Source organism: Sceloporus undulatus, chromosome 1 (genome assembly GCF_019175285.1).
Source record: "Sceloporus undulatus isolate JIND9_A2432 ecotype Alabama chromosome 1, SceUnd_v1.1, whole genome shotgun sequence".
NCBI lineage: Eukaryota > Metazoa > Chordata > Lepidosauria > Squamata > Phrynosomatidae > Sceloporus > Sceloporus undulatus.
In genome coordinates, this window is record NC_056522.1 from 123,117,831 (window position 1) to 123,133,418 (window position 15,588).

The 15,588-nt window shown below is 41.0% G+C and overlaps 2 protein-coding genes across 3 annotated transcripts in view; one reads left to right on the top strand and one right to left on the bottom strand.

Moving 5' to 3' along the window:
• The window catches only part of LOC121921504 (gamma-aminobutyric acid receptor subunit rho-1), an 89,941-nt gene extending 77,470 nt beyond the window's left edge, over nucleotides 1-12,471 (top strand). For both annotated transcript variants that reach the window (XM_042449679.1, XM_042449689.1), the window contains exons 6-10: nucleotides 2,543-2,625; nucleotides 5,543-5,683; nucleotides 7,268-7,420; nucleotides 9,183-9,379; nucleotides 12,082-12,471. In XM_042449679.1, coding sequence (XP_042305613.1) covers nucleotides 2,543-2,625; nucleotides 5,543-5,683; nucleotides 7,268-7,420; nucleotides 9,183-9,379; nucleotides 12,082-12,375 — 868 coding nt within the window. In that variant the 3' untranslated portion in view covers nucleotides 12,376-12,471. The remainder of the gene's footprint in view (nucleotides 1-2,542; nucleotides 2,626-5,542; nucleotides 5,684-7,267; nucleotides 7,421-9,182; nucleotides 9,380-12,081) is intronic.
• A 76-nt stretch (nucleotides 12,472-12,547) lies between these two features.
• The window catches only part of PM20D2 (peptidase M20 domain containing 2), a 14,678-nt gene continuing 11,637 nt past the window's right edge, over nucleotides 12,548-15,588 (bottom strand). Inside the window, 3 exon segments of the mRNA XM_042457237.1 lie at nucleotides 12,548-13,994; nucleotides 14,104-14,211; nucleotides 15,084-15,216. Coding sequence (XP_042313171.1) covers nucleotides 13,852-13,994; nucleotides 14,104-14,211; nucleotides 15,084-15,216 — 384 coding nt within the window. The 3' untranslated portion in view covers nucleotides 12,548-13,851.

A 15,588-nucleotide genomic window follows, 5' to 3' on the forward strand; every position in this document is an offset into this window, starting at 1 on the left:
CATAACTGTTTGTGTTCATCCTAAATGCTGGATGGATAAGAGAGTAGAGGGGAGTCAGTGCTTCCAGGACAGATTACATTCTTCCCTTTTACCAGAGGATAGTTCCTTTTAAAATAAGAGTTAAAGTATAGTACTTACAGTACTTAATTGACCTGAAGGTAAATTGACTCAGGTTTTTTGGGTCAATTTTTTTACTAAAATGTCTATACTTATACAAAAGTATATACAGTAGTTTGGAGGAGGGTTGGATCAAGTGAAAATGCCCCTCTTTCAGCTTTCACCAGTAGAAAGGAATATATAAGGTGAAGGACTGAGAGGATCCATCCACTCCGTGGCCTCACATGGTGTCTTATTCATGTGTAAGTTCACCTATGGAAGCAAATTGACATTTTTGTCTGGTGCAGCATGTCTGCATTCAGTTCAAGGCTGCAAAGCCAGAGTTGTGCATGCTGTGCCATTAGGAATGCTTATGGCACAATATGCATTCAGGCACATTGTGCACACATTTGGTTGCACAGCTTTGCAACTCAGTGACGAAGTGGTGTTGCACAACCACCATATAACTCAGCACAAAGTTTTGCACCATCTTCTCAGTGTAGGATCTCAGCCCATTTGTGTGGAAAGTTAGATCCAAATTCCAAGAGGACTGCTGCACATTGGGGGAAATAGTAAAAAGCACCATCTGTTCATTCTATCAGAAGGTTTTCTCTAGAGCAGCCTTTCTCAACTTTTCTAGCCCTGGAAGGACCCTTTAAAAATGTTCAGGTCTCAGGGAGCCTCTGCACAAAAATTATTATAGCTACAACTAAAAAAGAAGAAGAAGAAGAAGACACCCCCCCCCCCAGTGTGCAATCACATCTGTTGTGGAACCCCAGGGTTCCAGAGAACCCTGACTGAGAAACTCTGTTCTAGGGGATCAGAATCCTCTTGTGGATGGAAGAGACCGTTCCTTCTATGGGAGGTAGATTCTGGATTTAATATATTGACAGAGATCCTGCATCAGAAGACATAGCTACATCTCTGCAGCCACATCTTCCAACCTGTCCTCCCACAATGTACCTTTCAAGCAGTGCCCACAAGACCATTTCCATATTGCTGGAGAGTGGGCGGCATGAGCAAAGATACATCCCTCTCTTTCTCAGTAGCTAGATGCATTCTGCTGATAACAGGGCAGAGGGGGCGCTACACTGCTTGAATGAAAGATATAATGTGGGGAAGCCTTTGGGCATTGTGTGGTTGGAAGAGACTTCCAATATGTGCAACATCCACTAAAGTGAACTATGATGGTGTGAACCACACTTCTTGTTATTAACTGCCCTCAAGTCGACTTGGACTTATGGTGACCCCATGAATGAGATATCTTCAAGACACTCTGTCCACAACTGCTCTACTCAGGTTCTGCAGGCTCAAGGTTGTGTCTTACTTAAGTGAGTCTATCCACTTGGTATACAGTGTCCCTTTTTTTCAACTACACCCACAACTTTGTTAGCATTGTTGTCTTTTCTAGTGAGTAATCTCTTCTCATGATGTGGCTAAAGTATGACAGCCTGAGTTTGGTTGTATTATTTATTCATTTAGAATACGTATGCCCTGCTCAGGGAGAGGTCAGGCTTGATCTGTTCTACATTCCATTTATTTTTCTTTTTGAGTGTCCGCAGTATCCTCAACACTCTTTTCCAGCAGCATATTTCAAATGAGTTGATTTTCTTTCTATCAGCCTTCTTTACTAGCCAGCTCTTGCATTCATACAAGATGATGGGAAATACTATGGCTTGGATGATCCTAATTTTAGTGTTTACTCTTATATCTTATATCTTTGCACTAGTTCTTTCATAGCTGCCTTCCGCAGTCCTAGATTAAAAGGTAAAAGATAAAGGTTTTCCCTTGACAAGATTGTCTAGTCGTGTCCAACTGTAGGGGGAGGTGCTGGTCTCCATTTCTTAGCCAAGGAAATCAGCGCTGGCTGAACGAAACACTATTACCTTCCCACCAAAGTGGTACCTATTTATCTACTTGCACTTTTACATGCTTTTGAACTGCTAGGTTGGCAGAAGCTGGGACTAGTGATGGGAGCTCACTCCGTCACGCAGCACTTGGGTCTTGAACTGTTGATCTTGCAATCATCAGAATCAGTGTCTTAACCACTGAGCCACTGCATCCCACCCCAGTCCTAGTTTGCACCATCACAATTTATGAACAAGATACCAGCCTTTGTGCTTAGGACTGCAGTCACACACATACTATGCATGCTCATGAATAAAATTCTATTGAAATAAGTGCTACTCCCCAATAGTTACATGTAGGGCTGGAGGCTTGGTTTGCAATCCTGTGTGCCTTACTTAGGAGAGATCTCAGCTGAATATAGTGGGAATTATTTACCTATAAATGTACACAATAGTATTGTATTGACCATTGCTTAAAATTGCATCCAAAAGATGTAGAAGACTTTCATGTTCCTAACATGCATTGTTTCTCCTTTTTATTCTTTTTATCTCTTTAATTTTATTATAAGGAATTTTAAGTATACTTATTCTGGTTTTAGGGTAACTGTAACAGCCATGTGCAACATGGATTTCAGTCGCTTTCCCCTCGATACGCAGACATGTTCATTGGAAATTGAAAGCTGTAAGTAAACAGGACCTGTACAGAAGATCAACTGCTGATGCTCAAATTCAACTTCAAATTAGGATTGTGTACTGTTCTTCTGGAAGATGCTTCTCCTGTGGTTTTCATAGCTCTCTGGTTGGGGTAGTTCAAAAAGAACAAAAAGCCTCCTGTGCATAGGCAGTCAAAGGGGCCATTCAGACTACCTTTTGCACCAAATTGCAACCCAGTTTAAAAGTGGGGCGTTCCCACTGGCGCCAGGTTTTGCACACCAGGATCGGGGTTTTGCACACCAGATCCAGGGCAAATCCCTCTCAGCGTGGGTTTTCTGAAAGTGGGGTATTCCTCTTTTCTTTTCGGAAAACCTGGTGCAAGCGAATGTAAACTTGGCCCCAATCATGATCGGGTCAAGTTCGGGGGGAGGGCTAAATGTCAGAGGGGTGGACAGTGGGCAGAACATGCCACCCCTCTCGCACGGCTTTTTTTTTTTTTTTTTTTTGGTAATTTATTTTGACAGATTATGTGAATGCTACATGCTCCAGAGAAGAAACCTTTCAGCTCCTTCTCTAGGCCCCCAGCTCCTACCCGCCCTTGGAGGGCTCTCTGGCGGGGAGACTGGTTAGAGCAGTCCTGGGCCCTCCTCCTCTTCCTCCTCCTCCTCCCTCTGGCTAAGAGAGTGTGACTTGGCTAGAGAGTGTGCCTTGAACCAGCACTGTGCAGCACGGCAGCGTTCCATTTCCCCCTCCTCCTTCTCCTCATCCTGCCGGCTGTCTTCCCTTACTTGGGCCTCGCTCAATGCAGCCATGGCAGGGGTCCTTTGGAGACCCTCGGGGGTCCCCCTCCCCTCTGCCATGGCTGGATCGAGCGAGGCCCAAGTAAGGGAAGACAGCCGGCAGGGGAAGCAGGAGGAGGAGGAGAGGGAAATGGAGCACTGTCACACCACACAGTGCCGGTTCAAGTCACACTCTCTGGCCAAGTCACACTCTCTCAGCCAGAGCGAAGAGGAGGAGGAGGAGGCAGAGGATGGCCCAGGACTGTTCTACCTAGGCTCCCCGCTGGTGAGGCCTCCAAGGACAGGTAGGAGTCAGGGGCCTAGGGAGGGAGCTGAGGAGTTCCCTCCCTGGAGCATGTAGCATTCGCATAATCTGTCAAAATGACAGACTATGTAAACATTCCTGCTAGATTTTTTTTTTTAAAGGAGGGGGGAAGTACCCATCCATGCCTTTGGCAAATGGCTGCACGACACATCACAACTGATGACAGCAGAAGTAAATTTGATTGACAACAAAGGCTTCATCTTGGAGTGCTCCTTTTGGAAATGTCAATATCAAGCAGGGTAAATTGCACCGGGGATCTTCCATCGGGGTAAAGGTAGTATGAACTTCTTGCCGGAGAGATTTGGTGCTGGCTTAGCATATCTGACCTAGCTCTACCCAGGACAAATGCCCAAGTGAGAATGGGGCCAAAGCCAGAAAGCTGTGGGGAGCTTCAGGGGGAACACATAAAAACAGATATAGCTTCAGTGTCTGCTCTTTCTGGCTGTTGATGGGCTGACCTCGCAAGATGCATAAAAAAGGTCCGATAGATTCCTGGGAAGAAACTGGTACCATTGTGTTACACCCTAGATCCAAAACAGGTTTACCAGGTGATTCTGAGGCCCTAGCCCTCTAGAGAAGACCTAGAGTGGTGCAGTTGTCCTAGTAGTGAGCAAGACTCTCATATGGCATTAATGCAATTTTGGCTTCTGGATGTACCAAGGAGCTTGCAAAAAAAAAAGAGGGGGAGATACTACCACTTTGAACCCAAAGAGATAGCAAGTCCCTCCCTCATTTGTTCTAGTCTCATCTCGATGGCTACTTCAATTTCAGTGACATAATAATTCCAAATTAAATTGTAATTTACCAGAAAACCTGTGTAAATACGTATGTAGACCTCATGGCCACAACATCTGACCTAATGTTTATACTTTTTTTCCACTCTACCTCATCCCCCCCCCTTTTTTTTTTTTTTAATAATACTTACCCTGATGAAGCTTTTTTGTAGCATTGTGACATTTTGGGTTGCCTTCAAAAATGTGCGAGTTTTGGAATTAAAAAAAAAAACAGGACAAATTTTCTCATCTGCTGGTCCTCTTATTCAAGTTTTTCAGGACCTGTGGTGAAGCAAGGTAATTAGCTACCTGAAAGAAACAGATGCAGAGGTTACTCAGGGAAGATGCTAGTTGTAATCCTCCCTTTGGGAGAGAAGGGGGAACCAGGTTGGGAAAGACTTTAATAAACCGACTCTTACTTTCTGGTCTCTGGTGGCTATTGTGGTCAAAGTGTTATTTAAATACAGTAAAATTACTTGTTTGTTGTTATGTGCCTACAAGTTGACTTGAACATCCCTATCAATAGTTTTTCATAGCAAGATTTAATCAGAGGTTTGTCACTTCCTTTGTCTTGGGCTTGTCCTAGGTCACCCAGTGGTTTCTCATGGCTGAATGAGGATTTGTGCCCTTGTTTCCCAGTCCTAGTCCAACAGTCAAACCTGGCCTTAAAATCACTCTGTATGCTTGCAAACATGAGGTGTCTAACTTTTATTTTGTACTTGCTTAAAATGTGCTGAATGTTTGCAGTGTTGTAATCAGGAATATTAGTGATGTGGAGCAGACCTTTAAAAAAAATCACTTTTTGGATTACAGTTCCCAGAAATGCACAGCTTGTATGGAGCACTGCTTAAAAATACTTTTTCCAAACTCTGGCGCTTGAGCAAATCTTTCTCCCACCCCATCACTGACATTATGGAAACTGATCACAGGCCCTTTACGTCTTTCTATTTATATATATGGTATAAACAGAAAGATGTAAAGGGCCTGTGATCAGTGTGTGTGTAGTTGTTCATGCTGGTGGATGCTTCCTTCTATTCTCATAATTAATAATTCCACCACCCTTTGTAGATGCCTATACTGAAGATGATCTTATGCTTTACTGGAAGAATGGGAATGACTCCCTGAAAACAGATGAGAGGATATCACTCTCCCAGTTCCTTATACAAGAATTTCACACTACCACCAAGCTTGCCTTCTATAGCAGCACAGGTGAGTGTTCTGTGAAAGGCTTAAACTTATTTGTTGGGATCTGTTTTATCTGTGCTTGGAGAAATTTGTTTGGGACTTGGGAGGCCATTGTAGCATCATGTTAGATATGATCTATTCTGTGTTGCTTCTACATCCCAAACCTGGGTTTGCACACCTTTGCCTGTGCTCAAACCAGGTCTCCTTATAGCTTGTTATTAACAAGGAGATAATTTTATTGTGAGAAATGTATTCCCATTAACCTAATGGTGGACAGACGCAGCAAGTTTGGGGGCCAGTTTTCTATCCCAGGGACTTTCCAGGGGTCACACAGACTGCTAAAAATGCATAACCATGAAAGAAACAAAACTGAAAGTAACCAGGTCACATCTGCTTTTTTTAAAAAATATATTTTTAAACATGCAGGAGGTCCCTGTAACCAATGCAGAATAAGCTTCCAAGAAAAGCAATTCATACTTTTTAAACTAGATAAAGGGCAGTCTGGAGGATTCAGGGGCCATACAGGCTGCATGTGCTCTGCAAAAATAATGCCGTTTGACACTGCTTGGTTCAATACTATGGAATTCTGGGATTTGTAATTTTGTGAGATATTTAGCCTTCTGTCAGAGCGCTCTGGTGCCACCACAAACTATTAATTCCAGGATTCCATAGCATTGAGCCATGGCAGTTAAACCGTGTCAAACTGCATTATTTCTGCAGTGTAGATGCAGCCACAGACAGCCTTGGGGCTGCACTTTCACCATCCTTATACTAACAGCACCTTCTCTTAAGTGATGAAAATGACTATTTTGCAATGAGTGGCATGTGAAATCTTCATGTGCTAATTGCCAATGTCATAACAGTGGGCCACAGCCGTTATTCTAAGCAATTGCTTTTTGATAACTGAAAATCACTTTCACAGGGCACCTTTACATGACCTCTGTAAGGAGACGATCTAATGGTAGCAGTTAACCAAAATATGAATTACGTTATGTACATATTCAGGAGTTCAGTGGGGAAACGGCGCTCATAGCCAAAACAATATTTTTCACTGCCCATTATGTGCCCAAAGGCAACATGCTTAACTCTTTTAATGGATAATACTACGTGAAGAGTTGCTTCAGTTTAAGAAACAAATCTGAAGTTCGTGACAATAGTGCCACGATTAATCTGTATTTGACAAAGGTTGTTAATATGAGGAAGGAACAAGAATACTAACTTCTTTGTAAAGACAACCACTGATTTATTTCTCTATGAAAATTACAGAAGCAGAGCATATTTTCCCTTTAGGCACACAGAAATGAATATTGCTGGTTGCTGTGTGAGGAAGAAACATGAACTCTGGGATATCCCCCCCCATGACTTCATTGGACATTATTATTTTGGTGGAACCAGCATTGTAATAATCAGGTTCACACTAATACATATGAATAATTGTTACAGAAGTCTCTCCACATGATTAACATCCCTACCCTGTAAAAAAAGCTCCTGCTTGCAGGTAATATTTTACAATAAACCAGTCTTGTGAAAAGATGTGACTTCTGCATGTGTTTTTATAACTGGTAGTGCATTAGCTCTCTTAACAACTTCCTCCTCTTTCTCTTACAGGCTGGTACAACCGCCTCTACATCAATTTCACTTTACGTCGACACATCTTTTTCTTCCTGCTTCAGACCTACTTCCCTGCCACTTTGATGGTCATGCTGTCTTGGGTGTCCTTTTGGATAGACCGCAGAGCAGTGCCTGCAAGAGTTCCCTTAGGTAGATGAGTATAAATTCCCTTGTATTTAATTCTGTTCCATTTATGTAGTTATAGTCAAAGGGAGCATTTCTGAGAGGCAGATGTAGCTGTCATGTCTGACTGGCATTCACTTAGCCATTCTCTAACACCTCTTAATGGACTCATAACTGGACATAAGGGCTAGCAGCAGAAAGAAGATATATTCACTTCCTTAGATGGCGCCCAGCCTATTCTTCAGGACATGTTGGTTGTGGAACAATGGGAGCTATATAGTCCAACATCTCTGTCGGGCACCAGGTTGTGTTAAACAAATAGACTGATGATGATAATGGCCAAGATTCTGCATTGTATAAAGCTTTAACAAATACACTTCTGTTCCCTACACCCCACAAAATACTGTTCTACTAGTGTGTCCCCTATGCCCATTTAATGGACAAGGGAGAGCATCCAGATGTGTTTCTGCTTCAGATGCATAAAGAGAACACCGTCCACAGTTGCCCATTGGATGTAAAGATACCCAATGCCACAATGTTAGTCTTCAGATCTTCCCTCTTTTGCAATTGATAACAAGTACTGAAATAAAATTGTGGCAAAGTTCAAGTATGTTTTTTTGTAAACAACATGGAGGTCAAGTCTCTGGCCATAAAATTATGTGATCTACATGCATACACTTCTGAACAGTGATCCAATTATATTTGTAGTATTACTTAATTCAAATGAATATTTATTGACAATGTACAATAACCAATAGACCTCTAAGAGGTAACTATGTAGTTGACCATAAATATAAACAATTTGCCACATTTTGTAGGCATCTGCATATTTACCTCCTTGATATTAGTACAGTACACCCTTTTTTTATGCGGGGATCCGTTCCGGACCCCCTCACGTAAAAAAAAAAAAAACCTGCATATGCTCGAGCCCCATTGAAAGTAATGGGGCTCATGCATGGCGTGGTTGTGCGCACGCGCACCATGGGCGCACACCCATTCATCTTAATGGGACGCTTTGCCCCTTGTGTCCCACGCGCTCCCTCGTGGCTTTCAGTGTATGCTGAAAGCTGTGTATAGTGTGCCCGCGTATGACACGGGTGCACTGTATCTATAATTTGAATATATAAGGGAACCGTCTAACTAAAAGGATTGCATGTACAGCGCTGTGTAAATTTACAGCGCTTCATAAATAAAGGTTAATAATAATAATAATAATAATAATAATAATAATAAGCAATGTTATATATTTAGATATAGACTTATAGACCTTAAAGCATACTCAAGGAACACAGAAATAGATGGGAATGATAGGTTCAAACAAGTGGCATGGATTAGAAGTGAGCAAATTCATCCATCCCTAGTTATAAGGGACTCAAACCCATTTGCAGAACAATCTTGTGTCCACTTGACAAGTGTTTTATTTCCATTGAATCACTGAGACATACCTTCAAATATGTATGAGCGGGACTGTAACTGGGCAGAGCAATTCCATGGGGTTTACCTGGACATAATATTTTATGTTTTACTGCTTAGTAAATGCTTTTAGAATTACATAGGCCACAAGTTATCCAATGCATCAGCTTCTACAAACTAGTACTTAGTGTGCAGAAACAGATAGGGTCATCACAGAAAAGTGACAGCACAGAAGATGGCAAAGATAATTCAGAGAGCACCAACGCAGCTCAATGTAGTATGTAATTTTCTTAATGAAAAGCTTTCCTCTCCGTGTACACAATGCCAATGTGTTTCTAAAATGACTATCTCCAAATGACTAATTGTGTATCTTCAGGGATCACGACAGTGCTGACCATGTCTACTATCATCACAGGCGTCAATGCCTCCATGCCTCGGGTGTCCTACATCAAAGCTGTGGACATTTACCTCTGGGTCAGTTTTGTGTTCGTCTTTCTCTCAGTATTAGAATATGCTGCAGTGAACTATTTGACTACAGTGCAAGAACGGAAGGAACGGAAGCTACGAGACAAGGTAAATGTACCATCATTTTGTGCTGTGACATGTAACTGAAATATCCATATAGATTCTATAAAGATGTTTCAGAAATGTAAACAAATCAAAGCATTTAAAACCTATAAATTATGACATGTTCTTAAATAGGAGCAGGGACTATTTTGGTTTGAGACACTGAATGACACAAGATTGGAGCCCTGCTCCAAGACATCATCCCTCCTTAGCAGGAGCTGCCCCAACACTTACATTCACATTGAGTTTCTCCAAACCTCCCGTAACTCAGTTCAGGCATCTGCTAGTTCTTTACATTTGGGACAGTGACTGGAACTTAGCATAGAGTTTCATTTATGGGGCCCAAAGCCGCATGGAGTTCCCCCCCATGTACTACTCCTTCTCAACTGGAAAGGTGTACAAGGAATCTCTCCATTCCAGGGCATGAAAAGTTAGGGAGGACTTCACAAAGTAAAACCAGTTTCTAAAATATATTAAATTGTTAACTATGTAGGCAAGCAATCTGCAAAACATTTGACTCTTAGAAACATGTGATATTAAACTACTGGAGTCCATTTCAGAAGCTAGTCTTTCTAAGAAAGGCTGTTTTGAAGGCACCAAGAAAGGCTTAAGGTCCAAAAATGCATTCTTGTTACTGTACTGACTCTTACCTTTGCATTTTTTTTCATAATTGCTTTTATTTCTGGATTGCCCTGCATGTTCCTTGTACATGATATCTTTTGTTCTACACTATTTTAGTACACACTATATGTGTATTAGTTTTTGTTTATACATATTATATATCTACACATGTATGTGCCTTCACATTGCCTGTTGACTTATGGTGACCCCATACATTTTATAGGTTTTTCTTAGGCAAATAATATTCAAAGGTGGTTTTTCCAGTTCCTTCCTCTGAAATCTACTATTATTATTAACCTTTATTTATAAAGCGCTGTAAATTTACACAGCACTGTACATACAATCTTTTTAATCAGACGGTTCCCTGCCCTCAGGCTTACAATCTAAAAAGACATGACATAAAAGGAGAAGGGAAAGGTGGTGGGGCTAGTAGGCTAATACATATAAAGTACATAGCAATACAGGAAATGGTTTGATAAAACAGGCATCAAAAGAACATCAAATAGCAAGCGACAATTATGCTATATAGCCTACAGCACCTGATATTTGTTGGTAGTTTCCCATCCAAGTACAGAGCTGACCCTGGTTAGCTTCCAAGATCAGACAGGGTCTGGTGCCTTTAGGGTACATACATACACATACACATACACACACTATATGTTACATTACTAGTTTTTATAGATCAGGGATAGATAACCTGTGACCCCCACCTCCAGATGCAGCTGACCATCTTTTATTCCTTATTAGCTATGCTGAGGCTAACAGGAGTTGTACTTTAAACATTAGTGGGGTCCCTCAGGGTTGTGTTGTCTCCTATGCTGTTTAACATATACATGAAACCGCTGGAAGAGGTTGTCCGGAGTTGTGGGGTGTTGTGTCATCAATTCGCAGATGACACTCAACTCTACTACTCCTTCCCACCTCAATCCAAGGAGGCTGGTCCTGGTCCTAAACCAGTGCCTGTCTTCAGTAATGGACTGGATGAGGGCAAACAAGTTGAAACTTAATCTAGACAAGAAAGAGCTGCTCCTGGTCAGTTGGAAGGCAGATCAGGAATAGGGATCCAGCCTGTGTTAGATGGGGTCACACTCTCCCTGAAGACACAGGTTTGCAGTTTGGGGTACTCTTGGACTCAGCTTTGAACCTGGAGGCCCAGGTTTCTGCTTTGACCACGAGTGCTTTCGCACATTTGAAACTTGTGCATCAGCTGTGTCTGTTCCTTGAGAAGCCAGATCTGGCCACGGTGGTACATACCTTGGTTACAACCCGTTTGGACTACTATAATGGGATCTACATGGGGCTGTCTTTGAAAAGTGTTCGGAAAACTCAATTGGTTCAAAAAGCTGCTGCCAGGCTGTTAATGGGCAGATTACAGAGACCATACAACACCCCTGTTGAAACAGTTTCATTGGCTGTCAGTTTGTTTCTGGGCACAATTCATGGTACTGGTCATTACCTATAAAGCCATACATGGCTCAGGTCCACACTATTTGGCACACCGTCTCTCCTGGTATGAACCAGCCCAGACTCTTAGATTCTCTGGAGAAGCCCTTCTCTCCATCCCAACACCATCACAAACACGGTTGGTGGGGACATGACAGAGGGCCTTCTCAGTGGTTGCCCCTAGGCTCTGGAACTCCCTGCCCAGGGAGATCAGAATGGCTCTCTCCTTGATGGCCTTCTGCCGGCAGATGAAGACCTACCTGTTCACACAGGCTTTTAAGGAATTGCTATAAGGACAGGCTGGGATGTTGGACCAGTTTAAAAATTTGATAGAGTTTTTTCTCTATATATAGTTTTATCTTTTTAAAATGTTTTATTCTTTTAATAACTGTTTTAATATAATAATTTAATTCCTTTTTAATATACTTTTTTTAAAAAATGTTTTTAATTGTACAGTATTGTTTTTAATGCTGTCAAGCCGCTCTGAGTCCCAGTCCTGGGAAAAGAGCAGGATACAAATAAATGTAATAAGAATCAGAGGCCCACAAACTGTCCACTCTGGCTGCAAACAGTCCTGCAGCTGTTCATCTGTGTAATTATGGATTAAGAATATTCCTGAATTCTTTTTCTCCTGTTCTCTACAGCTTCCTTGTACTTGTGCACCACCACCTCAGCAAAGACAAATGATGGGGATGGATACTAGCTACAGTGATGGGGAGGTGAATGAACTGGGACAGTATGTTTCTGAAAATGGGGATAAACAAGACAGAATGATGGTCCAGCTGGCACTTGGTTCAGAAAGGAATTCAACCAGGAGGAAAAACCAGAGATACAGCAGCATGAGGATTGATACCCATGCCATTGATAAGTATTCCAGAATAATATTCCCAGGGGCATACATTTTATTTAATCTGATATATTGGTCTATTTTTTCATAGTTCTACTTTTTTCTTTAGCCGGTTGCATGTGGTATATGCATTAACTGTTTAAAACTGGCATCAAGCAAACAAATTCTACATTCAAGACAGTTTTAGTGTTCTTGGACTGACAATGTTTTATAACTATTATAAAGTGGTGGGGAGCAGAGAAAAAAATTGTGCAACAAAGGGGTTTTTGAATAGTACTTTTATTTTAAATGGCATGATTCACCATTTCTAAGTACACAACACAGTAGATGTGGCTATTAAAATAAGAGGACCTGTTCAATTTCTCCTTTTGAAACTATTAGTTTTTGCACCGGTATTCCAATTACAGAAATCAACAATGTTAATATTTTTTTCCATTTGTAAATATATATAATATTGTAAAATTTTAAGTATTATGTAAATAGCTGAGACTGCATATCTACATATTCTATGATATATTAAGACTCAACAAAATTATAAATGTCTTTTTCTATTACATACACGTTTCTTTCGTTCTTGCTAATCACTTCGATACTTATGACATCACTTTCAAAAAGCGCATCAATCTCCTTACTGTATCACCACCTGTACCCAAACTGAGCGCTATCCTGCAAGTTGTTCCACAGGATTTTGTAGTGGAATTACACAAAATTTAAGCATTATAAAGACTGAAGTACAATGTTTAAATTTAAATATTTTTAAAGCAACAATGCAGACTTTGTACTGCATGTTGCTGAAACAGTAATTACAGTATTCACATTGTTGAATAAACTGTTCTCAGTATAATACTGTACGTGAAGTAAGAATGCTATAGAAATTGTAAGTATGCCAACTACTTTGTTTAACTAAACCTCTTTTTACAACCATGCCTTATGTCCAACACTATATCATGCTGGCCCTCTGCAGTGGTGTGGCACTGTCAAAAACAGTGAAGAAAGAAGAACTATAGCCTGCAGAAGAATTGGGGAAAATGCAAAAGTCACCTCTCCTTCCTTTGCACTGGTAGGAATATTTTAATCAGAACCCCACTTAAGGAGTGGTTCCCAATGGCAGGGGGGGAAACACAAGCATTTGCACTTGGATGTGAACATCTCTACAGTATAAATGATTGAAATGTTATTAGTGCAAGTTGTATTTACAAGCTGAATGACAATGGGTGAGATGCTGGTGTATCTCAGCCTTCTTAGGCAGTTTTAGTGTAAAGAGTGCAACCAAATAAAGAAATAAGCTTTTCCCTATAAAATCTGAAATTGCCAACAGTCCTTATGCCTCAGATCCAAGTATGTCTTAAGTCATTAAAAGGTTTTGGTGCTTTTTTTCTGGAATGAACATCTTAATATAAAACCACAGGCCAAAGAATTTTTAATTGTTGGTAATATATCTTAAGTACCCAGCACACTGCAAATGTTAAACCAGTCAACCCTGTGCTGAGTACATAGCTGATTACTGCTAAGATCAAGGTTGTCCCATTTCTCACAATTCCTTGGTCAGAAATTTTCTTTGCATACTTCAGTAATCTTGTTCTTCTAGTTTTGTTTGTCTGAAATCATCTTGGACTTGTTGTAGCAGTCCTGGTCTAAAGATAACATCTAGCGCAGTCATTGCCAAAGCTTTAGCTGTACGCAAGGCATACTTTTGTGCTTCTTCTGACCCTTAAGATATATAAAGATTCCAATTAGGATAGTTACCAATCTACAGGTCATTGCTTTCTACCATAGTAATTTTTAGAGAAGGCTACAGTAAAGCAAATTGCCTACTCACCTGCAGCCACAGTGAACTGCTCAGTATGATTCAGAGCATCTGAACCAATATAGAAATAAGGATGAATTCCAGGAACAACATAGGAAACATTCCCAAAGTCAGTGGAACCTGCACCAGTAAAATATGCCAACAAGATTTCAATGTTTGGCCAATTTAAACATAAACATGGGTATTTAAACCCCATAATTTAAACATAAAACCTTAAACATAAAATGGCTCTTCCCTCCTTAACAGTCATCTTTCAGCCTGTGAGGGAGAGAATAGGTTGGCCCAGCTCCATCAGGGCTAGCCTGAAGAAAGAGGCTCCTCCCTCCTTAACTGTCATCCTTTGGCCTGGGAGGCAGAGAATAGGCTGACCCAGTTCCATCAGGGCTAGCCTGAAGAAGCAGAGTCCTCCCTCCGGTCCATCTGCCTTGGTCCAGGCCTCAGAGGGAGAGAAGAATGCTGGACCTGATCCCCTCCCTCCCTCCCCATTTCCTTCTCCTTTTGTGTCGAGTCGTTTTAGATTGTAAGCCTGAGGGCAGGGAACCGTCTATTATCCCCTCTGTTGTAAGCCGCCCGGATTCCCAGGGATTGGGCGGCATATAATTAAATCCTATTATTATTATTAAAATCAAACCTTATTAAAAACTCCTCCTCCCAATATTCTTCTGAACAGAAGAGGTGCTAGAACTGCTTGGTGACAGCTGAAGTCAACAATAAAACTTGTAGTAGAACTAGGCCACAACTTGTTACTAAAAGGAATTCTAATAAACTAGGGGTTTAAAAAAAAGCCACATAACAACAACACACATTTCCTTGTCTCCAAACAAGGCAGATAACAATGTTCATTCAAGAAAAATTAATTATTTGTAAACAGCTTGGTCAAACATTTTGTTCAACATAACACCTTGGGTGAGCTGCTCTTTTGCCCTCTTTATTCTAAGGAAGAAGATGCATGCCTTCCACATTCCACAAGCAAAATCAGCATCCAGTATTACCTAATGAAGTAGACGAGATAGCTTTGTCTGGAAACTCCATCCCAAGCCTCTTTCCATTTTCCACATAAGCTTGTTCCAGACTTTTATTTTGAAGCACATTGTAATAAACTGGAATGTCACTTCTTATTTCTACCTAGAAAATTAAAATACAGATATTAAGATCTATATAGTGATTTAGTGAACAAACCTTAACTTGTAATGGTTACTTTAGACCTTTAAAAATAAATCCAGAATATATCAACTACCATACTGTTATTTTAACAAAGGCAGCAACCCATCAAGGAAGCTTCAATGAACCAAATTTTAAAAAAGCCATCTTTGCTTTCAGTGGCAAACTATATATCATTATCTCACCATCACAGCTTCGAATAAAACCCATCTTACTTTCCATCTTCAAAATTGGTGGCAGTTGAAGATTCAAAAATTACACACACAGTCCAACCACCAAATCCACAGGATTGATCAATGCAGTGTCATTTACCCACATCTGGGGGGGGGGGGGGGG